We start from the raw sequence: 24,776 nt of genomic DNA, 5'->3' as shown, positions 1-24,776 counted from the left end.
GGACCAGGCTGGCAGAGCTCCAGCATCTAGTGGTCTGGAAGGGGTAGAGAAGTAGCAGAAGGAGCTGAGGGAGAAGGAGAAAAACTAGAGAAAACTTTCTCAAGGAATCAAATTCTGCTGAGGGATTTGGATGAAAACTGAGAGTGAGCATTGCCTTCGGCAGCTTGGTGATTGCTGGTGACCCTCACTTTGTAGTGGTGGGGTGTGGAAGCCAAGCTGGAGTAGGTTCAGGACTGAACGGGCAGTGGGGGAGCTGAATCCCTGAGTGGGTTTCAGGGGATGGGAGTCATGTCTTTCAGCATCACCAGCCTTAGGTTTCCTACCTTCCAGATTATTTCATTAAGTTCCAAACTGAACTCATGCACTGCCCTCCAAAATCTGCTCCTCTTCCTAAGTGTTCTGCTAACGAATTCCCTTTCCTTCCAGTGATCCAGACTAGAACTCTCACGGTTATGTACTTGTGCCATGTCATCAGTTGCCATGGTCTGTTGAGTCTTCTCCATGGTGTTTTTCAAATTGGACTCCCTCTCTTCATGGCCATTGCCACTTATGTTGCCCTTTCCAGGCACTAGTTGGCTCTTCTTCAAACTCTTCTGATGGTTTCCTGAGTGCTCCCTGCTTTATGCTCCCCCTTGTTAGTGCATCTGTCCATCACGGCTAGAATGTTCTTCCCAAAGCACAGATTTGCTCAAGTTTTTCTCCTGCTAAAAATAAAAGCAAATCCTTTTAGCCTGGCACTCAGAATCCTCTACCTCTTTAGCCTCGTCTCCCACTACTTTCTCTTCATTCAGCCTGCTCTTCTGAATGGTTCTTTCCTAAAGATAACCCACACCGTTCAGCCTCCACGGCTTCACTTTCACCGTTACCTCTGCTTGACGTGCCTTTCCCTCCCTTCTCTTACATCTTCTGTATTTCCAGATGCTGTTACCTCTGACATTGTGGAGTTTGCCCTAAAAATTACAACACTTCAAGGCTTTCAGTGCTACTGATTTCCTTTATCAGTTCTTTAAAAGTTCCGTAGTACTGACTTTTAGCTTAAACCACCGTTATCTGTACCACCACTACCTTAGCCAGTCTTCTTTCTTAGGAATTGGGTACAGGAGTGGATTACTTCCTGAGAGGAAGTTTCTTGAACTGCCGTGGGTCATGACAGTCTGTAAGCAGAGGTGTCTAGGGAGAGCACCCGGCTCGCCTTTCCTCTTTTCTCATAGCAGCTTTCCGTTGCTTTGATGAGGCAGCCAGAAGGTTGGAAGGTGGGCATGGTAAGCTTCCCTTCCACGTGAAAGCTTCCCTCAATTGGGCAATGACTCATTAATAAAGTAGACACTGGATTCTTCGCTTTATGGTTTTTAGTATTCAGGGCGAGAGTAAGGGAAAAACAATGTCTGAAATCATTACTCCAAGTTTCACCTTTTTAAAACAGGAGGTGCTTTTTTGAAATTTTGTTTACTGCTGCATGTTCTAAAAGAAGGAAGGCAGACATTATCTAAAGACTGTAATCAGAGAGAAAAGAATTACTTCCTAAATACTGAACTGAGTGTTCCGTCATCTTGTCCACCCCTTGGTGGCCTTAGGGGATTGCTCACACGAGGGCATCAATAAGAAGTAGAGAAAAAAAAAAGTAGATTGAAGGTATCTCTTCAGGATATTCTGTTACAATACATGTTGCCTTTCCGCCAGGGCTATTTTGGCTTTCATCCCGTTATTGGAGTGTAACGTAGGTTTTAGGCATGTTTACTTTGTACCTAGTCTTTTAAGAATGCAGCTGGGCTATTGGCTCAAGGGAAACAATTGCACTCTTTTTTTTTAAAATGATAGGATTGAAAATAACATTCTTTTTTCTTAATGAACTGTGGTGCTGGGGCAATATTATCATGAGTTGGTATTTTTAGAAAAAAAAGAGGGGTGAGATGACCATCTGATTTAAGAACCTTCACTTGGCTGTTACAAGAATATTGGCTTTTCAGTGGCAGTTGCCAGTTCCACCAGCCAGCTGTTCATTGTAGTCAACTGTTTTGGAGCGTGACGGGTATTGTAATTAGCAATGTGGAATACTGATTGGAGAATCTAAAATAGCTCTAGATTTTTAGTAAAACGTACATGCAAATAAAAGAAATGTCTCATATTTTGAGTGGGATAACAAACCTTTACTAAATGAATTTGCCTCCTCAAAATTATTAGTACTGATAATGAGAAAAATATAATTACAAAATTATAAAGGAAAACCTGAAAAAAACTTGCTTTTGACCTTCTTTGTCAAAAATGTTTTGTATTATGGGGACTTCCCTGGTGGCACAGTGGTTTAGAATCCACCTGCCAATGCAGGGGACACGGGTTCGAGCCCTAGTCCGGGAAGATTCCCACATGCCACGGAGCAACTAAGCCCGTGCCCCACAACTACTGAGCCTGTGCTCTAGAGCCTGCAAGCCATAACTACTGAGCCTGCGTGCCACAATTACTGAAGCCCACGTGCCTAGAGCCCATGCTCTGTAACAAGAGAAGCCACTGCAGTGAGAAGCCTGCACACCACAACGAAGAGTAACTCCCGCTCGCCCCAGGTAGAGAAAGCTCATGCGCAGCAACGAAGACCCAACACAGCCATAAATGAATGAATAAATAGATTATTTAAAAAAATGTTTCGTTATATGATTGTTCATCTATCTTCCCTGGCTTTACACTTCCCCAGGAAACTTTGTGTTTCAGCATCGCTAATTGACACTGACAAAATTACAAACCAGAGGATTTCCTGGTGGCTTGGCCGTTTTGTGTCAGGATGATCTATGGACTTCAGTCCTTTGATATATGCTCTCCCCTTTCATTTAACAGGGGAAAACACTGCTCCTATTCTGGATGATTTTTAATTAAAGATTTTAAAAATCTGTTGTTTAATATTTATCAGTGGAGGGAAAATTGTTAAGTGCTTTTATAAACTGATTCTTACACATACTAGATGGTTCCTAGCTGGCATTAAAATACTGTATGTCTTCTTATAAGTATTTCAGTGTTTTAATAGTTTAAATTTTGGTAGAACTTTTTTGAGCCATTAATAGGGTAATAGCAGAAAAACTGAAAATAGTAGCTTTAGGCTAATTGTACTGGTAATTTCACTGAAGTATAATTGACATGTGAGCATCTAGAAATACCACTCTGGGCATTTGAAGTACTTAAAACTTTATAATCTAAGAGCAGTTTCCATTGGGAATAGATTAATAAATTTATATCTTTTTTTTCCTACAGGAAGGAACTTGAAACCTTCAAAGGTAATTTTGTGTTTAATTCTTCACTTTAAAGTAGATGAGAGTTAATTGATGTCAGATGTTCTCTCTTGTTGATGATGAAAGAATGCATTCCTTTTTCTTTAAATCAGACAATTTACATCAGAAAATAAAAGTTTGCTTAATACTGTTTTCATAAATTTTATTTAATCACAGGTGGTTTTGATATTCTTTTTTAGCTGTAACACATGTACCAAGTGAGAGTTTCTGCTAATGACATTATAAGTAGTATGTTAGGAGACACAGCGCTAACTTTGAGGTTGTTGAGAATCATAGTGTTTTGGGGTTTTTTTTTAAACATTTATTTATTTATTATTTGGCTGTGCGGGGTCAGGTCTTAGTTGTGGCACACAGGATCTTTAGTTGCAGTATGTGGACTCTTAGTTGTGGCATGTGGGATCTAGTTCCCTGACCAGGGATTGAACCCGGGCCCCCTGCATTGGGAGCACGGAGTCTTAGCCATGGGACCACCAGGGAAGTCCCAGAGAATCATGATTTAAAAAGATTCTGGTTTCTGTTGTGCTGAGCCTGGGCCACACGTAGAGGCTGTGGTGATAAAGGCAGAGAGGTGGCCCTGCAGTTGACCCAGAGTCACATGAACCTCCTGCAAGGTTTTCAGTGCTGGGTCGTGCTCTGCCACCATCTTGTAACTTTGGATACATCTCTTTATCTTTTTCAGCCTTAGTTTCTCAATCTGTAAAATTACAAGCTTTGATGAACTATATTCTGAGATACTAAAAGTGCCCAGCATTGCTTTTTAATTTTAGGGAACTGTTGCAGGTGGGCACTGAAGAATAATTCTTGGTCACGTTGACCCTTACTGGTTATGGGGAAACACTTGTGAAAAATAGGGAAAACCACAAACTTTCCAACAGCCGAAATCCCTTCCAGTTTGCCACTTTTCAATTACTCATTAGCAATTGAGTAGTGAAATTTCTTTTCTCAGAGAATTTCAGTAACCAAGAAGACTTTGAATTATTGCTTATTATGTTTCATATATAAGCTAGTATTGACTTTTAGAGTTACTGGTTAAAGATTTTCCATATATTATTTACAGCTGAATTGTTCACGTGTATGATTTATTTGGATGTGTTAGAGAAAATAAGTAACCCGCAAGGTAAAAGGTATAAAGGCTTATTCCTACTATGACTATAATCAGACAAACTTGTTTTGGCTGAGTTTCTATTTGACTCACTAGTTATAGTAAATGATTAAGTTCATGGCCAGTTTGTTGAGGGCCATGTTCAATGATCATGTGATGTATTATCATGGCTACATCATTATTCTTAATCAATTTGTGAACCACAACTCATGTACATTATTTTTCCTCACTGGTTTAAAATAAGATTTGAAACCCTCATAAAATATTATTCTCCCTCTCCTTCTTTTCTTTTAGTCTGCTAGCATCTTCTTATGTTAGAAGAAAAAAAGCAACTTAATATTAAAAGACAGGCAGGAACACAGATTATGCAAAATGTCAACTTTGCTTGCATCTCAGTACTGAGGCTTTTTTTTTTTTTTTGTATGACAGTATTCACAGAAAAAAAGGAGACCAGCAGTTTGCAAAAGGTTAGATAGTGTTACATATTACCTGATAGAATAATTCAATTTGTGCTGAAATATCTTGTTTACACACACATCCCTAATTATGCACAATATTTAACAGCACATCCAACCTACCCACAGGCCAATTAAAGCTCTCAAATTTGAACAGACCCTAAACTGATTATTGTATCATATCTAGTGTTTTAAAGAACTAATAGTCATTGAAAATTTTTTCCTCTTGAGTGTTATTTTTTGAATTTATTTTTTTATACAGCAGGTTCTTATTAGTCATCCATTTTATACACATCAGTGTATACATGTCAATCCCAATTGCCCAATTCATCACACCACCACCCCCACTCCCCCGTGGCTTCCCCCCCTTGGTGTCCATACGTTTGCTGTCTACATCTGTGTCTCAATTTCTACCCTGCAAACCGGTTCATCTGTACCATTTTTATACGTTCCACGTATATGCGTTAATATGCGATACTTGTTTTTCTCTGTCCGACGTACTTCACTCTGTATGACAGTCTCTGGGTCCACCCACGTCTCTACAAATGACCCAGTTTTGTTACTTTTTATGGCTGAGTAATATTCCGTTGTATGTATGTACCACATCTTCTTTATCCATTCATCTGTCGATGGACATTTAGGTTGCTTCCATGATCTGGCAATTGTAAATATTCCTGCAATGAACATTGGGGTGCATGTGTCTTTTTGAATTATGGTTTTATCTGGGTATATGCCCAGTAGTGTGATTGCTGGGTCATGTGGTAGTTCTACTTTTAGTTTTTTAAGGAACCTCCATACTGTTTCCCATAGTGGCTGTATCAATTTACATTCCCACCAACAGTGCAAGAGGGTTCCCTTTTCTCCACATCCTCTCCAGCATTTGTTGTTTGTAGATTTTCTGATGATGCCCATTCTAACTGGTGTGAGGTGATACCTCACTGTGGTTTTGATTTGCATTTCTCTAATTATGAGTGATGTTGAGCAACTTTTCATGTGTTTCTTGGCCATCTGTATGTCTTCTTTGGAGAAATGTCTATTTAGGTCTTCTGCCCATTTTTGGATTGGGTTGTTTGTTTTTTTAACATTGAGCTGCATGAGTTGTTTATATATTTTGGAGATTAATCCTTTGTTGATTCGTTTGCAAATATTTTCTCCCATTCTGAGGGCTGTCTTTTTGTCTTGTTTATGGTTTCCTTTGCTGTGCAAAAGCTTTTAAGTTTCATTAGATCCCATCTGTTTATTTTTGTTTTTATTTCCATTACTCTAGGAAGTGGGTCAAAAAAGATCTTGCTGTGATTTATGTCAAAGAGTGTTCTTCCTATGTTTTCCTCTAAGAGTTTTATAGTGTCTGGTATTATATTTAGGTCTCTAATCCATTTTGAGTTTATTTTTATGTATGGTGTTAGGCAGTGTTCTAATTTCATTCTTTTACATGTAGCTGTCCAGTTTTCCCAGCATCACTTATTGAGGAGACTGTCTTTTCTCCATTATATATCCTTGCCTCCTTTGTTATAGATTAGTTGACCATAGGTGTGTGGGTTTATCTCTGGGCTTTCTGTCTTGTTCCATTAATCTATATTTCTGTTTTTGTGCCCATACTATATTGCCTTGATTACTGTAAGTTTGTAGTATAGTCTGAAGTCAGGGCATCTGATTCCTCCAGCTCCGTTTTTTTCCCTCAAGACTGCTTTGGCTATTCGGGGTCTTTTATGTCTCTCTACAAATTTTAAGATTTTTTTGTTCTAGTTCCATTAAAAATGCCATAGGGGTTTCCCTGGTGGCGCAGTGGTTAAGAATCCACCTGCCAGTGCAGGGGACACGGGTTCGAGCCCTGGTCCGGGAAGATGCCATGTGCCGCGGAGCAACTAAACCTGTGCGCCATGACTACTGAGCCTGTGCTCTAGAGCCCACGAGCCACAACTACTAAAGCCCGCACGCCTAGAGCCCATGCTCTGCAACGTGAGAAGCCCGCGCACCGCAACCAGAGGAAGCCTGTGTACCGCAACGAAGACCCAGTGCAGCCAAAATAAATAAATTAATTAATTTTTTAAAATGCCATTGGTAGTTTGATAGGGATTGCATTGAATCTGTAGATTGCTTTGGGTAGTATTGTCATGTTCCAAATATTGATTCTTCCAATCCAAGAACATGGTATATCTCTCCACCTGTTGGTATCATCTTTAATTTCTTTCATCATTGTCTTATAGTTTTCTGCATACAGGTCTTTTATTCTTTTTATTCTTTGCATATAGGTATTTTATTCTTTTTGTTGCAGTGATAAATGGGACTGTTTCCTTAATTTCTCTTTCAGGTGTTTCATCATTAGTGTATAGGAATGCAAGAGATTTCTGTGCATTAATTTTGTATCCTGCAACTTCACCAAATTCATTGATTACCTCTAGTAGTTTTCTGGTGGCATCTTTAGGATTTTCTATGTATAGTATCATGTCATTTGCAAACAGTGTCAGTTTTACTTCTTTTCCAATTTGTATTCCTTTTATTTCTTTTTCTTCTCTGATTGCCATGGCTAGGACTTCCAAAACTATGTTGCATAATAGTAGTGAGAGTGGACATCCTTATCTTGTTCCTAATCTTAGAGGAAATGCTTTCACTTTCTCACCATTGAGAATGATGTTTGCTGTGGGTTTGTCGTATATGGCCTTTATTATGTTGAGGTAGGTTCCCTCTATGCCCACTTTCTGGAGAGTTTTTATCATAAATCGGTGTTGAATTTGGTCAAAAGCTTTTTCTGCATCTATTGAGATGATCATATTGTTTTTCTTCTTGAATTTGTTAATATTGGTGTATCACATTGATTGATTTGCATATATTGAAGAATTCTTGCATCCCTGGGATAAATCTCACTTGATCATGGTGTATGATCCTTTTAATGTGTTGTTGGATTCTGTTTGCTAGTATTTTGTTGAGAATTTTTGCATCTATATTCATCAGTGATATTGGTCTGTAATTTTCTTTTTTTGTAGTATCTTTGTCTGGTTTTGGTATCAGGGTGATGGTGGCCTCATAGAATGAGTTTGGGAGTGCTCCTTCCTCTGCAATTTTTTGGAAGCATTTGAGAAAGATGGGTGTTAGCTCTTCTCTAAATGTTTGATAGAATTCACCTGTGAAGCCATCTGGTCCTGGACTGTTGTTTGTTGGAAGATTTTTTTTTTTTTTTTTTTTTGTGGTACGCAGGCCTCTCACTGTTGTGGCCTCTCCCATTGCGGAGCAGAGGCTCCGGACGCGCAGGCTCAGCAGCCATGGCTCACGGGTCCAGGTGCTCCGCAGCATGTGGGATCTTCCTGGACTGGGGCACAAACCCACGTCCCCTGCATTGGCAGGCAGACTCTCACCCACTGTGCCACCAGGGAAGCCCTGTTGGAAGATTTTTAATCACACTTTCAATTTCATTACTTGTGATTGGTCTGTTCATATTTTCTGTTTCTTCCTGGTTCAGTCTTGGAAGGTTATACCTTTCTAAGAATTTGTCCATTTCTTCCAGGCTGTCCATTTTATTGGCATAGCGTTGCTTGTAGTAGTCTCTTAGGATGCTTTGTGTTTCTGTGGTGTCTGTTATAACTTCTCCTTTTTCATTTCTAATTTTATTGATTTGAGGAGTTTATTGATTTTGTCTTCTCAAAGAACCAGCTTTTAGTTTTATTGATCTTTGCTATTGTTCTGTTTCTATTTCATTTATTTCTGCTCTGATCTTGATGATTTCTTACCTTCTGCTAACTGTGGGTTTTGTTTGTTCTTCTTTCTCTAGCCCCTTTAGGTGTAAGGTTAGATTGTTTATTTGAGATTTTTCTTGTTTCTTGAGGTAGGCTTGTATAGCAATAAACTTCCCTCTTAGAACGGCTTTTGCTGCCTCCCATAGGTTTTGGATCATCATGTTTTCATTGTCATTTGTCTCTAGGTATTTTGTTTTTTTTTTTTTTTTTTGGTGGTAACTGGGCCTCTCACTGTTGTGGCCTCTCCCGTTGCGGAGCACAGGCTCCGGACGCGCAGGCTCAGCGGCCATGGCTCACGGGCCTAGCCGCTCCGCAGCATGTGGGATCTTCCCAGACCGGGGCACGAACCCGTGTCCCCTGCATCGGCAGGCAGACTCTTAACCACTGCGCCACCAGGGAAGCCCTGTCTCTAGGTATTTTTTGATTTCCTCTTTGATTTCTTCAGTGATCTCTTGGTTATTTAGTAATGTATTGTTTAGCCTTCATGTTTTTGTGTTTTTAATGTTTTTTTCCATGTCATTGATTTCTAATCTCATAGTGTTGTGGTCAGAAAAGATGCTTGGTATGATTTCAATTTTCTTAAATTTACTAAGACTTGATTTGTGACCCAAGATGTGATCTATCCTGGAGAATATTCCATGTGTACTTGAGAAGAAAGTGTAATCTGTTTTTGGATGCAATGTCCTATAAATATCAATTAAATCTATCTGGTCTATTGTGTCATTTAAAGCTTGTGTTTCCTTATTAATTTTCTCTTTGTATGATCTGTCCATTGGTGTAAGTGAGGTGTTAAAGTCCCCCACTGTTATTGTTTTACTGTCGCTTTCCTGTTTTATAGCTGTTAGCAGTTGCCTTATGTATTGAGGTGCTCCTATGTTGGGTGCATATATATTTATAATTGTTTTATCTTCTTCTTGGATTGATCCCTTGATCATTATGTAGTGTCCTTCCTTTTCTCTTGTAACATTCTTTATTTTAAAGTCTGTGTTATCTGATATGAGTATTGCTACTCCAGCTTTCTTTTGATTTCCATTTGCATGGAATATCTTTTTCCATCCCCTCACTTTCAGTCTGTATGTGTCCCTAGGTCTGCAGTCGGACTCCTGTAGACAGCATATTATATGGGTCTTGTTTTTGTATCCATTCAGCAAGCCTGTGTCTTTTGGTTGGAGCATTTAATCCGTTCACGTTTAAGGTAATTATCGATATGTATGTTCCTATTACCATTTTCTTAATTGTTTTGGGTTTGTTTTTGTAGGTCCTTTTCTTCTCTTGTGTTTCCCACTTAGAGAAGTTCCTTTAGCATTTGTTGCAGAGCTGGTTTGGTGGTGCTGAATTCTCTTAGCTTTTGCTTGTCTGTAAAGCTTTTGATTTCTCCATCAAATATGAATGAGATCCTTGCCGGGTAGAGTAATCTTGGTTGTAGATTCTTCCCTTTCATCACTTTAAGTATATCATGCCACTCCCTTCTGGCTTGTAGTTTCTGCTGAGAAATCAGCTGTTAACCTTATGGGAGTTCCCTTGTATGTTATTTGTCGTTCTTCCCTTGCTGCTTTCAGTAATTTTTCTTTGTCTTTAATTTTTGCCAATTTGATTACTATGTGTCTCGGTGTGTTTCTCCTTGTGTTTATCCTGTATGGGACTCTCTGCACTTCCTGGACTTGGGTGGCTATTTCCTTTCCCATGTTAGGGAAGTTTTCGACTATAGTCTCTTCAGATATTTTCTCTGGTCCTTTCACTCTCTCTTCTCCTTCTGGGACCCCTATAATGCGAATGTTGTTGCGTTTAATGTTGTCCCAGAGGTCTCTTAGGCCGTCTTCATTTCTTTTCATTCTTTTTTCTTTATTCTGTTCCGCAGCAGTGAATTCCACCATTCTGTCTTCCAGGTCACTTATCCGTTCTTCTGCCTCAGTTATTCTGCTGTTGATTCCTTCTAGTGTATTTTTCATTTCAGTTATTGTATTGTTCATCTCTGTTTGTTCTTTAATTCTTCTAGGTCTTTGTTAAACATTTCTTGCATCTTCTCGATCTTTGCCTCCATTCTTTTTCCGAGGTCCTGAATCATCTTCACTATCATTATTCTGAATTCTTTTTCTGGAAGGTTGCCTATCTCTACTTCATTTAGTTGTTTTTCTGGGGTTTTATCTTGTTCCTTCATCTGGTACATAGCCCTCTGCCTTTTCATGCTGTCTATCTTTCTGTGAATGTGGTTTTTGTCCCACAGGCTGCAGGATTGTAGTTCTTGCTTCTGCTGTCTGCCCTTGGGTATATGAGGCTATCTAAGAGGCTTAAGCAAGTTTCCTGATCGGAGGGACTGGTGGTGGGTAGAGCTAGGTGTTGCTCTGGTGGACAGAGCTTAGTAAATCTTTAATCTGCTTGTCTGCTGATGGGTGGGGCTGGGTTCCCTTTCTGTTGGTTGTTTGGCCTAAGGCGACCCAACACTGGAGCCTACCCGGGGTTCTTTGGTGAGGCTAATGGCAGACTCAGGGAGGGCTCACGCCAAGGAGTACCTCCCAGAACTTCCGCTGCCAGTGTCCTTGTCCTCACGGTGAGACACAGCCACCCCCTGCCTCTGCAGGAGACCCTCCAACACTAGCAGGTAGGTCTGGTTTAGTCTCCTATGGAGTCACTGCTCCTTCCCCTGGGTTCCGATGCGCATGCTACTTTGTGTGTGCCCTCTAAGAGTGAAGTCTCTGTTTCCCCCAGTCCTGTTGAAGTCCTGCAGTCAAATCCCGCTAGCCTTCAAAGTCTGATTCTCTAGGAATTCCTCCTCCCATTGTCGGACCTGCGGGTTGGGAAGCCTGACATGGGGCTCAGGACCTTTACTCCAGTGGGTGTACTTCTGTGGTATAAGTGTTCTCCAGTTTGTGAGTCACCCACCAAGCAGTTATGGGATTTGATTTTCTTGTGATTGCGCCGCTCCTACCATCTCATTGTGGCTTCTCCTTTGTCTTTGGATGTGGGTTATCTTTTTTGGTGAGTTCCAATGTCTTCCTGTCGATGATTGTTCAGCAGTTAGTTGTGATTCTGGTGTTCTCGCAAGAGGGAGTGAGAGCACATCCTTCTACTCCGCCATCTTGAACCAAGCTCTGCCTTTTGAGTGTTTTGCTAATATTTCAAAAGCGTGAATAGCATCTAATAAGAAAAGGAGAAATATAACTGCTCTTCCAAGTCATTAGTGGAGGAGAAAAATTCATTCAAACATATTATAACAATTGCTTATTTTTTGAACATTGCTTTTGCCTTTCTTTTTCCTTTATATGTTGCAGGAAAACAAAAGGTTTTACTTCCTCCAATTGTTTTATTCTACTTGTAGTTATATTTAGAAGGTTCTTGCTAAGTTGGGGAAGAGCTAACTTTGGGGGACAAAAAGGGAAAATTAGTAATCCTCAAAGTTAGTAACGTAGAACAGTATGATCCACTGAGTTCTGGGTTCTTCCTTCTGTACTCCATTGAGGTTAATGAGTTAAGTTCACCTTGCACTTGTGAAGTACTTAACAAGTCTCTACAGCATTATTGAAACTAATTGTTTATTATTTGTTTTTTTAAAATATTGGCAACAGGAAGGTTTTCTCTGTTCCCCCAAATACTGCATTCATTTAAACTCTTTAATGATAGTCGCTTGAATATTATTACAATATAAAAAGGTGGGTAGGATCTTAAAAGTCTTAATTTTTTATTTTCAGCAGGGAAGGAAACCCATCATTGTAACTACATGTAGAGTAAGTAAGTTTTTCACAGTCCTTAAAGACATAGGAAATTGGCCACAAATAGATGTGTCTGTTATTTAGGGATTTTCATCATTTTTCCAGTTTAATTTTTAAAATAGATTGTCATTTCATATATGAATCTTAATCACTCTTAAGTATCAGTCTAGAAATATCGTGGCACTGAAAAGAGTAGAGGTGAGGACATCTAGGCTTGGTTACTGTTCTTATCTCCATATCATTCCCGACTTAACATGGCTTTAATATGTGAACTTGTTCTTTTTCTTTCACTTATGTGCCTTACCAAATTAACTGTCACTCTCCTTTTTCTCTGTAAAACACACTGACTGATACCACAGCGTGCTGAATGCTCGTGGCTGATAGTCTACTCGCCAGTACGGCCAAATACTTTCATTGCTACCCAGAGTGAATTGTTTGTTCCCAAATTCATTTACCCTCGTTATTGTAATGTGCAGTGTTTTGGGTTTTTTTTAATTTTAGCTTTACTGGAGTATAGTTGATTTACAATATTGTGTCAGTTTCTGGGGTATAGCAAGATAATTCAGTTTTACGCATACATATTTTCATTCATTTTTAGATTCTTTTCTCATATAAGTTATCACAGCATATTGAGTAGAGTTCCCTGTGTTTGTTATACAGCAGGTCCTTGTTGGTCATCTATCTTATGTATAGTGGTGTGTGTATGTTCATCCCAAGCTCCTGATTTAGCCTCCCTCCCCACCCCTCCATGTTTCCCCTTTGGTAACCATAAGTTTGTTTTCAATATCTGTAAGTCTGTTTTGTAAATGAGTTCATTTGTATCATTTTTAAAATTAGATTCCACATATGAGTGCTATCATATGATATTTGTCTTTCTCTGTCTGACTTACTTTACTTAGTATGATAATCTCTAGGTCCATCCATGTTGCTGCTAATGGCATTATTTCATTTTTTATGGCTGAGTAGTATTCCACTGTATATATGTACCACATCATTTTTATCCATTCCTCTGTTGATGGACATTTAGGTTGCTTCCATGTCTTGGCTATTGTAAATAGTGCTGCAGTGAACATTGGGGTGCACGTATCTTTTCAGATTATGGTTTTCTCTGCGTATATGCCTAGGAGTGGGATTGCTGGATCGTATGGTAGTTCTATTTTTAGTTTTTTAGGCAACCTCCATACTGTTTTCCATAGTGGTTGTACCAATTTACATTCCCACCAACAGTGTAGGAGGGTTCCCTTTTCTCCACACCCTTAATATGCAGTTTAATTAAATATCAGATAAAATGATGAAACCTCATCATTAAGGAGAACTGTTTGTAAGAAGATTAAGTTGACTGCTTTGGAAGACTTAATATAGGTAAATAGCTTTTAAAAATTGCTGCAAAATGTATAATTAGGAATTAGAAAAGACTTGGAGGAAAATAATAAATATTCTGAAAGGTTCTATGCACAGATTGCTTCACAGATCTTAAATTCCTGCTCTGCTTTTAAAAATAGGCGGAAATTTTACCCAGTGCAGTATAGGTGGCTTATACAAGGATTTTCTCAACAAGTCGACCTATACTCAAAGAATTCAGGGGAAAAAGTATGGTTATATTTTAAATTAAAGTGGTGTTTAATGGATTGCTATATTAACTGCCTTTTGAAAAATTAAATGACCAACATGGGATCCAGTTGTATCATATAAGAGGACATCCAGTGTAATCTCCTCCTCAATACAACATTACCCAACTGTGTCAGAAATGTGACTGACAGTGTGAAAACATGCCAGGATTTAGGGGTTATCACTATCACAGTGGGTAGATCATCATGAGAGTATGTGGGGAAAGGCAGGTAAGACCAGCCTGATACAGTGTGATCACATTTAAGGCTTAGCTCTGGGAAGTGGAGCCAATGAAGGAGACAGGGCCAGAGTGGTCATCGAAACTGGAGGAAGACCAAGACAATTCAGTGACAGGAAGTCCAGAGAGGAGAAAGTTTAAACTAGAAGTGGTTATCAGTGCTATAAGTAATGCAAAAAAGTTGAGCAGAATGGGGATGAATAGACAACTGGTGACCTGACAGAGTTGTTTGTAAAGGGAGAATCCAGATTGTAAATCAGAAGTACACGAGAAATTAGGTAAGAGATGAAAAGGTCACTTGAGATAGAATCAGGAACAAGGTCAGGGGAGAAGGTGAAGTTGAAGATGTTAAGGAGTTGATTAAGATCTAGAGAAGATGGGAAAAAAGATCCAGATAGATTATCCTTGTAGAGGATCCAGGACATCTCTTTCTCTGAGACCTTAGAGAAGGAAAGGCTGGCAGGTAATACAGGAAAAAGAATCTGTGTACGGAGGTAGTCTGAATTTGCAAGGCTAGGCTCAGAAGTAGATATATAAACCAAAACAAATATGCTTTGGTTAACACAAAGCTGGGAGTTAAAGAGCATATATGGTGGATCAGCAGATCATGGTAATCTTGGGTGCTAATGAGATCATGATTAAAATGATTGGCCATGGAATTCAGGCCAGAAAGGAGAGGCCTGATGAGACCAGTAAAATAAGCCAGATACAAGGTACTGGGGATGGCTATGCCCTAAAGGTGAAAAACACCTTGGTTGTTGAGGGGGATCTTGTGGTCAAAGAAAGAATTTCAGTTTGAGATCTTTGAGGTGGAACAGTTCCCAGTGATAATCATGGCTAAATTTGTGTTAAAAAGAAGAGATAAAATTAATGAGATTGTCTGAACTGGAGAATTCTGAGACCATCAGGAGGCTCACTTGTTTGGATGACTTGGGTATGGATTACGTGTACTGTTGGCTTGGCAGCCGTAGCATGCCACAAATTTGGATGTAATAGATAGATGGCAAACTTGGGTAGAATGTGTTGGTTCAACTCAAAGAGTTAGCTTAACATGTAAGACAAAACTCTTCAGCTGCCATTTGGCAATATTTAGGTAGTGGAGACTCAGGTTGGGTAAGACAGCTGTCCTCTGTCCTCAAGGAGCTAAAAGCACTGTGGCAAAGCTTATAGGATAGAAAGGCAAATATACAATTTCAATACAATGTAAAAAATATTAGAATAAAAATGAGCACACTGAGGCAGGAGTAATGAACTATTTAGAGAGAGGCACTTGAGTGCTGACCTGGCAGAAAAGGGTAATAAGGACATTCCAGGAAGAAGAAAGAACAATTGCAAAAATGCGGAGATGTTTATTTTATTTCAAGAATACAAGTTAAGGGGGAGACCTTCAAGATGGTGGGAGGAGTAAGACGTGGAGATCACCTGCCTTCCCACAAATACATCAAAAATATATCTACATGTGGAACAACTCATACAGAACACCTACTGAACGCTAGCAGAAGACCTCAGACTTCACGAAAGACAACAGGGGGTGACCTAACATGCAGAGGCGGGGCCAAATCCAAAGCTGAACCCCGGGAGCTGTGCGAACAAAGAAGAGAAAGGGAAATCTCTCCCAACAGCCTCAGGAGCAGCAGATTAAATCTCCACAATCAGCTTGATGTACCTGCATCTGTGGAATACCTGAATAGTAAAGGAATCATCCCAAATTGAGGAGGTGGACTTTGGGAGCAACTGTAGACTTGGGTTTCCTTTCTGCATCTAATTTGTTTCTGGTTTTATGTTTATCTCAGTTTAGTATTTAGAGCTTATTATCATTGGTAGATTTGTTTATTGATTTGGTTGCTCTCTTCCTTTATATATATATATATATTTCCTTTATCTCTTTTTGTGATTGTGTATATGTATGCTTCTTTGTGTGATTTTTGTCTGTGTAGGTTTGCTTTTACCATTTGTCCTAAGGTTCTGTCTGTCTGGGGTTTTTTTGGATTCTTTTTTTGGCTTTTTAGTAGAGTTTTTAGCGCTTGTTATCATTGGTGGACTTGTTTATTGGTTTGGTTCTTTCTTTTTTTTAATTTTTAAATTTTTAATAATATATTTTTTAATAACTTTATTTTTTTTCCTTTTTCTTATTTTATTTTATTTTTCTCCCTTTTCTTCTGAGCCGTGTGGCTGACAGGGTCTTAGTGCTCCGGTCAGGTGTCAGGCCTGAGCCTCTGAGGTGGGAGAGCCGAGTTCAGGACACTGGTCCACCAGAGACCTCCTGGCCCCATGTAATATCATTTGGCGAGAGGTCTCCCAGAGTTCTCCATCTCAATGCTAAGACCCAGATCCACTCAACGACCAGCAAGCTCCAATACTGGCCACCCCATGCCAAACAACTAGCAAGACAGGAACACAGCCCCACCCATTAGCGGAGAGGCTGCCTAAAATCATAATAAGGTCACAGACACCCCAAAACACACCACCATACGTGGACCTGCCCACCAGAAAGACAAGATCCAGCCTCATCCATCAGAACACAGCCACCAGTCCCCTCCACCAGGAAGCCTACACAACCCACTGAACCAACCTTACCCACTGGGGGCAGACACCAAAAACCATGGGAACTACAAACGTGCAGCCTGCGAAAAGGAGACTGCAAGCACAGTAAGTTAAGCAAAATGAGAAGACAGAGAAATACACGGCAGATGAAGGAGCAAGGCAAAAACCCACCAGACCTAACAAATGAAGAGGAAATAGACAGTCTGCCTGAAAAAGAATTCAGAGTAATGATAGTAAAGATGATCCATAATCTTGGAAATAGAATGGAGAAAATACAAGAAACGTTTAACAAGGACCTAGAAGAACTAAAGAGCAAACAGACAATGCTGAACAACACAATTAATGAAATTAAAAATTCTCTAGAAGAAATCGATAGCAGAATAACTGAGGCAGAAGAATGGATAAGTGACCTGGAAGATAAAATAGTGGAAATAACTACTGCAGAGCAGAATAAAGAAAAAAGAATGAAAAGAATTGAGGACAGTCTCAGAGACCTCTGGGGCAATATTAAATGCACCAACTTTTGAATTATAGGGGTCCCAGAAGAAGAAGAGAAAAAGAAAGGGTCTGAGAAAATATTTGAAGAGATTATAATTGAAAACTTCCCTAATATGGGAAAGGAAATAGTCAATCAAGTCCAGGAAGCCCAGAGAGTCCCATACAGGATAAATCCAAGGAGAAACACACTAAGACACATACTAATCAAACTATCAAAAATTTAATACAAAGAAAAAATATTAAAAGCAGCAAGGAAAAGCAACAAATAACATACAAGGGAATCCCCATAAGGTTAACAGCTGATCTTTCAGCAGGAACTCTGCAAGCCAGAAGGGTGTGGCAGGACATATTTAAAGTGATGAAAGGGAAAAACCTACAACCAAGATAACCGAGCCAAGGATCTCATTCAGATTTGATGGAGAAATTAAAACCTTTACAGACAAGCAAAAGTTAAGAGAATTCAGCACCACCAAACCAGCTTTACAACAAATGCTAAAGGAACTTCTCTCGGCAGGAAACACAAGAGAAGGAAAAGACCTACAATAACAAACCCAAAACAATTAAGAAAATGGGAATAGGAACATACATATTGATAACTACCTTAAATGTAAATGGATTAAATGCTCCAACCAAAAGACATAGAGTGGCTGAATGGATACAAAAACAAGACCTGTATATATGCTGTCTACAAGAGACCCACTTCAGACATAGGGACACATACAGACTGAAAGTGAGGGGGTGGAAAAAGATATTCCATGCAAATGGAAATCAAAAGAAAGCTGGAGTAGCAATCCTCATATCAGACAAAATAGACTTTAAAATTAAGACTATTACAAGACACAGAGGAAGACACTACATAATGATCAAGGGGTCAATCCAAGAAAAAGATATAACAGTTGTAAATATTTATGCACCCAACACAGGAGCACCTCAATACATAAGGCAAATGCTAACAGCCATAAAAGGGGAAATCGACAGTAACACAATCATAGTAGAGGACTTTAACACCCTACTTTCACCAATGGGCAGATCATCCAAAATGAAAATAAATAAGGAAACACAAGCTTTAAATGATACATTAAACAAGATGGACTTAATTGATACTTATAGGATAGTCCATCCAAAAACAACAGAATACACTTTCTTCTCAAGTGCTCATGGGACATTCTCTAGGATAGATCGTATCTGGGGTCACAAATCAAGCCTTGCTAAATTTAAGAAAATTGAAATCATATAAAGTATCTTTTCCAACTACAACACTATGAGACTAGATATCAATTACAGGAAAAAATCTGTAAAGAAACACAAACATATGGAGGCTAAACAATACACTACTAAATAACCAAGAGACCACTGAAGAAATCAAAGAGGAAATTAAAAAATACCTAGAAACAGGGCTTCCCTGGTGGCACAGTGGTTGAGAATCCACCTGCCGATGCAGGGGACACGGGTTCGTGCCCTGGTCCGGGAGGATCCCACATGCCGCAGAGCGGTTGGGCCCGTGAGCCATGGCTGCTGAGCCTGTGCGTCCGGAGCCTGTGCTCCACAACGGGAGAGGCCAAAACAGTGAGAGGCCTGCGTACCGCAAAAAAAATAAATAAATAAACCCTAGAAACAAATGACAATGAAAACACGACCCAAAATCTATGGGATGCAGCAGAAGCGGTTCTAAAAGGGAAGTTTATAGCAATACAATCCTAACTCAAGAAACAAACATCTCAAATAAACAACCTAACCTTACACCTAAAGCAATTAGAGAAAGAAGAAGAAAAAAAACCCAGAGTTAGCAGAAGGAACGTAATCATAAAGGTCAGATTGGAAATGAATGAAAAAGAAATGAAGGAAATGATAGCAAAGATCAATAAAACTAAAAGCTGGTTCTTTGAGAAGATAAACAAAATAGATAAACCATTAGCCAGACTCATCAAGAAAAAAAGGGAGAAGATTCAAATCAATAGAATTAGAAATGAAAAAGGAGAAGTAACAAGTGACACTGCGGAAATACAAAGGATCATGAGAGATTACTACAAGCAACTATATGCCAATAAAATGGACAACCTGGAAGAAATGGACAAATTCTTGGAAAAGCACAACTTTCCGAGACTGAAACAGGAAGAAATAGAAAATATAAACAGACCAATCACAAGCACTGAAATTGAAACTGATTAAAACTCTTCCAACAAACAAAAGCCCAGGACCAGATGGCTTCACAGGCGAATTCTGTCAAACGTTTAGAGAAAAGCTAACACCCATCTTTCTCAAGCTCTTCCAAAATCTAGCAGAGGGAGGAACACTCCCAAATTCATTCTACGAGGCCACCATCACCCTGATACCAAAACCAGACTAAGATGACACAAACATAGAAAACTGCAGGCCAATATCACTGATGAACATAGATGCAAAAATCCTCAGCAAATTGCTAGCAAACAGAATCCAACAGCACATTAAAATGATCATACACCATAATCAAGTGGGGTTTATCCCAGGAATGCAAGGATTCTTCAATATATGCAAATCAATCAATGTGATACACCATATTAAATTGGAGAAAAACCATATGATCATCTCAGTAGATGCCGAAAAAGCTTTTCACAAAATTCAACACCCGTTTATGATAAAAACCCTCCAGAAAGTAGGCATAGAGGGAACTTACCTCCACATAACAAAGATCATGTATGACAAACCCACAGCCAACATCTTTCTCAATGGTGAAAAACTGAAACCATTTCCACTAAGATCAGGAACAGGACAAGGTTGCCCACTCTCACCACTGTTATTCAACATAGTTTTGGAAGTTTTAGCCACAGCAATCAGAGAAGAAAAAGAAATAAAAGGAATACAAATTGAAAAAGAAGAAGTAAAACTGTCACTGCAGATGACATACTATATGTAGAGAATCCTAAAGATGCTACCAGAAAACTACTAGAGCTAATCAATGAACTTGTTAAAGTAACAGGATTCAAAATTAATGCACAGAAGTCTCCTGCATTCCTATACACTAATGATGAAAAATCTGAAAGAGAAATTAAGGAAACACACCCATTTACCACTGCAATAAAAAGAATAAAATACCTAGGAATAAACCTACCTAGGGAAACAAAAGACCTGTATGCAAAAAACTGTAAGACACTGATGAAAGAAATTAAAGATGATAGAAACAGATGGAGAGATATACCATGTTCTTGGATTGGAAGAATCAACATTGTGAAAATGACTATACTACCCAAAACAATCTATAGATTCAGTGCAATCCCTATCAAACTACCAATGGGATTTTTCACAGAACTAGAACAAAAAATTTCACAATTTTTATGGAAACAGAAAAGACCCCGAACAGCCAGAGCAATATTGAGAAAGAAAAACAGAGGTGGAAGAATCGGGCTCCCTGACTTCAGACTATCCTACAAAGCTACAGTAATTAAGACAATATGGTACTGGCACAGAAATAGAAATATAGATCAATGGAACAGGATAGAAAGCCCAGAGATAAACCCACGCATTGTAGTCACCTTATCTTTGACAAAGGAGGCAAGGATATACAATGGAGAAAGACAGCCTCTTCAATAAGTGATGCTGGGAAAATTGGACAGCTACATGTAGAAGAATGAAATTAGAACACTTCCTAACACCATACACAAAAATAAACTCAAAATGGGTTAAAGGCCTAAATGTAAGGCCAGACACTGTAAAACTCTGAGAGGAAAACATAGGAAGAACACTCTATGACGTACATCACAGCAAGATCCTTTTTGACCCACCTCCTAGAGAAATGGAAATAAAAACAAAAATAAACAAATGGGACCTAATGAAACTTCAAGCTTTTGCACAGCAAAGGAAACCATAAACAAGACAATAAGGCAACCCTCAGAATGGGAGAAAATATTTGCAAACGAAGCAACTGACAAAGGATTAATCTCCAAAATATACAAGCAGCTCATGTAGTTCAATATGAAAAAGCAAACAACCCAATCCAAAAATGGGCAGAAGACCTAAATCGACATTTCTCGGAAGAAGATATACAGATTCCCAACAAACACATGAAAGGATGTTCAACATCACTAATCATTAGGGAAATGCAAATCAGAACTACAATGAGGTATCACCTCACACCGGTCAGAATGGCCATTATCAAAAAATCTACAAACAATAAATGCTGGAGAGAGTGTGGAGAAAAGGGAATGCTCTTGCATTGTTGGTGGTTATGTAAATTGATACAGTCACTATGGAGAACAGTATGGAGGTTCCTTATAAAACTAAAAATAGAACTACCACATGACCCAGCAATCCCACTACTGGCCATATACCCTGAGAAAACCATAATTCAAAAAGAGTCATGTACCACAGTGTTCATTGCAGCACTATTTACAATAGCCAGGACATGGAAGCAACCTAAGTGTCCATCAACAGATGAATGGTTAAGGAAGTTGTGGCACATATATACAATGGAATTGTAGCCATAAAAAGAAGCGAAATTGAGTTATTTGTAGTGAGGTGGATGGACCTAGAGTCTGTCATACAGAGTGAAGTAAGTCAGAAAGAGAAAAACAAATACCGTATGCTAACACATATATATGGAATGTTAAAAAGAAAAAAAATATTCTGAAGAACCTAGGGGCAGGACAGGAATAGAGACACAGACATAGAGAATGGACTTGAGGACATGGGGAGGGGGAAGGGTAAGCTGGGACGAAGTGAGAGAGTGGCATGGACATATGTACACTACCAAATGTAAAATAGATAGCTAGTGGGGAGCAGCCGCATAGCACAGGGAGATCAACTCGGTGCTTTGTGTCCACCTAGAGGGTTGGGAGGGAGACGCCAGAGGGAGAGGATATGGGGATATAAGTATATGTATATGTGTAGCTGATTCACTTTGTTATACAGCAGAAACTAACACACCATTGTAAAGCAATTATACTCCAATAAAGATATTTTTAAAAAAAGGAATACAAGTTAAAATTTACCTTCTTGTTCAATGAGATGACTATGAACAATTAGTTAGTGCTGAAGCATATGATGTGTGGGTGAAGTAGTGAGGGATGAAGTTGAGGTGTAGGCAGGGAACACATGCCTCACAGCTTACATGTCATGCAAAGGAGGTTAGGCTTTTTCCTTTGGACCAGTGGTCTGCAAAGAGGCAAGTGAGTATGCAATGTAATAGTTGTGGAGAAGAAAACTGGAACTTACATTTCTTTCTTTTTTATGTCATCCTTTTAAGTTTTGTGTACATTCTATAATAAACTAATACAGGAATTGATGTATATGTTATATAAATATACACATTTGGGGTGCATGTTAAAAGTTTTTGTTCATGGCAGGACTGCATGGTCCGAAGAGCCCAGCAGTCACTGTTGTAACTGAGAGAGCCAGGTAGGGGTTTTAATTAGGGTAGCAGGATCTGACTTGCACTGTAGAGCAAGTTTTCTGGGATCATATGGAAGATAAATTGGAAGAGAGCAGGTCTAGAGCAAGAGGGGTTAGTTGAGAAACTGTTAAACATACTTGAATGAAGGCAGTTGTAGAATGGAGAGAAAGACCCAGATTCAAGAATCTAAGTGAATTTCATGATTGTTGTGAGGAGTCTAGGATGACTGGAATTCATGATTGTTGTGAGGAGTCTAGGATGACTGGAATTCTGGCTAGGACATGTGGGTAGATAGATTTTTTCACCTACCAGGATATGTAATAAAGGCAGAGGAGCAGATTTGGGAGGGAGCCATAGTGAATTCTGTTGGCTTTTTGGGGAGGAGGTAAAAGTATCAGTTTATTAATGACTGCAGGCCAGTTCCCAGTAATCCCACAAAAGTGCAAAACTTTTTGGTATCTGATAGAGAAAAGCTTTTTTAAAACACTTTCATTGAGGTTTGATTTGTTTCATTTATTTTTAAGTGTACAAGTCAGTGATTTTCAGTAAACGTATAAAGTTGTGCAACCATCATCACAATCCAGTTTTAGCACATTTCATCACCCACGACCATTCCTTTCTGCTCCCTTGCATTCGGTACCGTTTTGTATTCCCAGCCCCAGGCAGTCATTAAGCAGTTTCTGTCTCTACAGATTTTCCTTTTCTGGACCTTCCATATAAATGCAGTCATACAATATATCGTGTTTTTGCTTCCGGATTCTTTCACTCATGTTAAATTTTTGAAGTTCATGCATGTTGTAGTATATATCAGTAGATTGTTTTTCTTCTATTGGTGAATTAATATCTCATTGTATATGGGCTTCCCTGGTGGCACAGTGGCTAAGAATCCGCCTGCCCATGCAGGGGACATGGGTTTGAGCCCTGGCCCTGGAAGACCCCACGTGCCGCGGAGCAGCTAAGCCCGTGCGCCACAACTACTGAGCCTGCGCTCTGGAGCCCACGAGCCACAACTACTGAGCCCATGTGCTGCAGCTACCAAAGCCCATGCACCTGGAGCCTGTGCTCCACGACAAGAGAAGCCACTGCAATGAGAAGCCCGCGCACTGCAACAGAGTAGCCCTCGCTCGCTGCAACTACAGAAAGCCTGCGTGCAGCAGCGAAGACTCAATGCAGCCAAAAAAAAAAAAAAATCCCATTGTATCAATTTATCACATTTTGTTTATCCGTTCACTGGTTGATGGATATTTGGATTGCTTCCACTTTGGGGCTATTGTGAATAATGCTGCTATAAACTTTCATATGCAAGACTTTGGACATATGTTTTCATTTTTCTTGGGTATATAGCTAAGACTGGAATTTCTGGATCATATGATAAGTTTATGCTTAACTTTTTAAGAAACTGCCAAGCTGTTCTTTGAAGCAGTGGTACTGTTTACATTCCTACCAGCTGTGTATGGGGGTTGTGGTTTCTCCTCACCCTTGCCAACACTTGTTATTGTAGACTCTTAGATTTAGGTCTGCGATCCATTTTTTTTTTCCTATGATCCATTTTGAGTCAATTTTTGTGTTTTGAGTGATGTAAGAGTAAGTTTTTTTGTTTTTTACATATATCCAATTGTCTCAGAACGTTTTTTGGAAAAGGCTTTTTCCCCCATTGAATTGCTTTGGCACCTTGCCCATAAATGTAAAGAGTTTATTTCTGGACTCTCAGTTTTGTTCCTTGTTGCCAATACCACACTGCCTGGATTAGTGCAGTTTTGAAATTGGGAAGTATAAGCCCTCCAACTTTGTTCTTAAAAATAATTTTGGCTATTTTAGGTCTTTTGCATTTCTATATAAATTTTAGGATCATTTTGTCTATCTCTACAAAAAAAATCATGCTGGGATTTTGATAGGGAGTGTTTTGAATTTCTAGATCAATTTGGGGAGAATTGCTATCTTAACAATATTGAGTCTTCCCATTCATGAACATGGAATGTGTCTTCATTTATTTATAGCTTTGATTTTTCTTAGCAGTGTTTTGTTATTCTCAATATACAAGTCTCACACTTCTTTTGGTAATTGTAAATATTTTATTCTTGTTGAGTGAATTCTGTCTTGAGCATATTAAATTTGAGGTGTCTATGAGACATTACAGGTAGAAGTGTCCAGTGGGTCGTTGGACGTCGGAAGAGAGATGTGAGCTGAATTGGGGACAGTCAGCACACAGGTGGGAATGGGGAGCCTTGGGTTTGGATGCAGTTGCTCACGGAG

The 24,776-nt window shown here is 39.3% G+C and overlaps 1 protein-coding gene across 1 annotated transcript in view; it reads left to right on the top strand.

Moving 5' to 3' along the window:
* DTNBP1 (dystrobrevin binding protein 1) overlaps positions 1–24,776 on the top strand; it is a 120,194-nt gene that overhangs the window by 49,291 nt on the left and 46,127 nt on the right. Inside the window, exon 7 of the mRNA XM_019944977.3 lies at positions 3,238–3,260. Coding sequence (XP_019800536.1) covers positions 3,238–3,260 — 23 coding nt within the window. The remainder of the gene's footprint in view (positions 1–3,237; positions 3,261–24,776) is intronic.

This window comes from Tursiops truncatus, chromosome 10 (assembly GCF_011762595.2).
Source record: "Tursiops truncatus isolate mTurTru1 chromosome 10, mTurTru1.mat.Y, whole genome shotgun sequence".
NCBI lineage: Eukaryota > Metazoa > Chordata > Mammalia > Artiodactyla > Delphinidae > Tursiops > Tursiops truncatus.
Note: the sequence above shows the minus strand (reverse complement) of the source record. Positions and strands in the feature narration are given on the sequence as shown.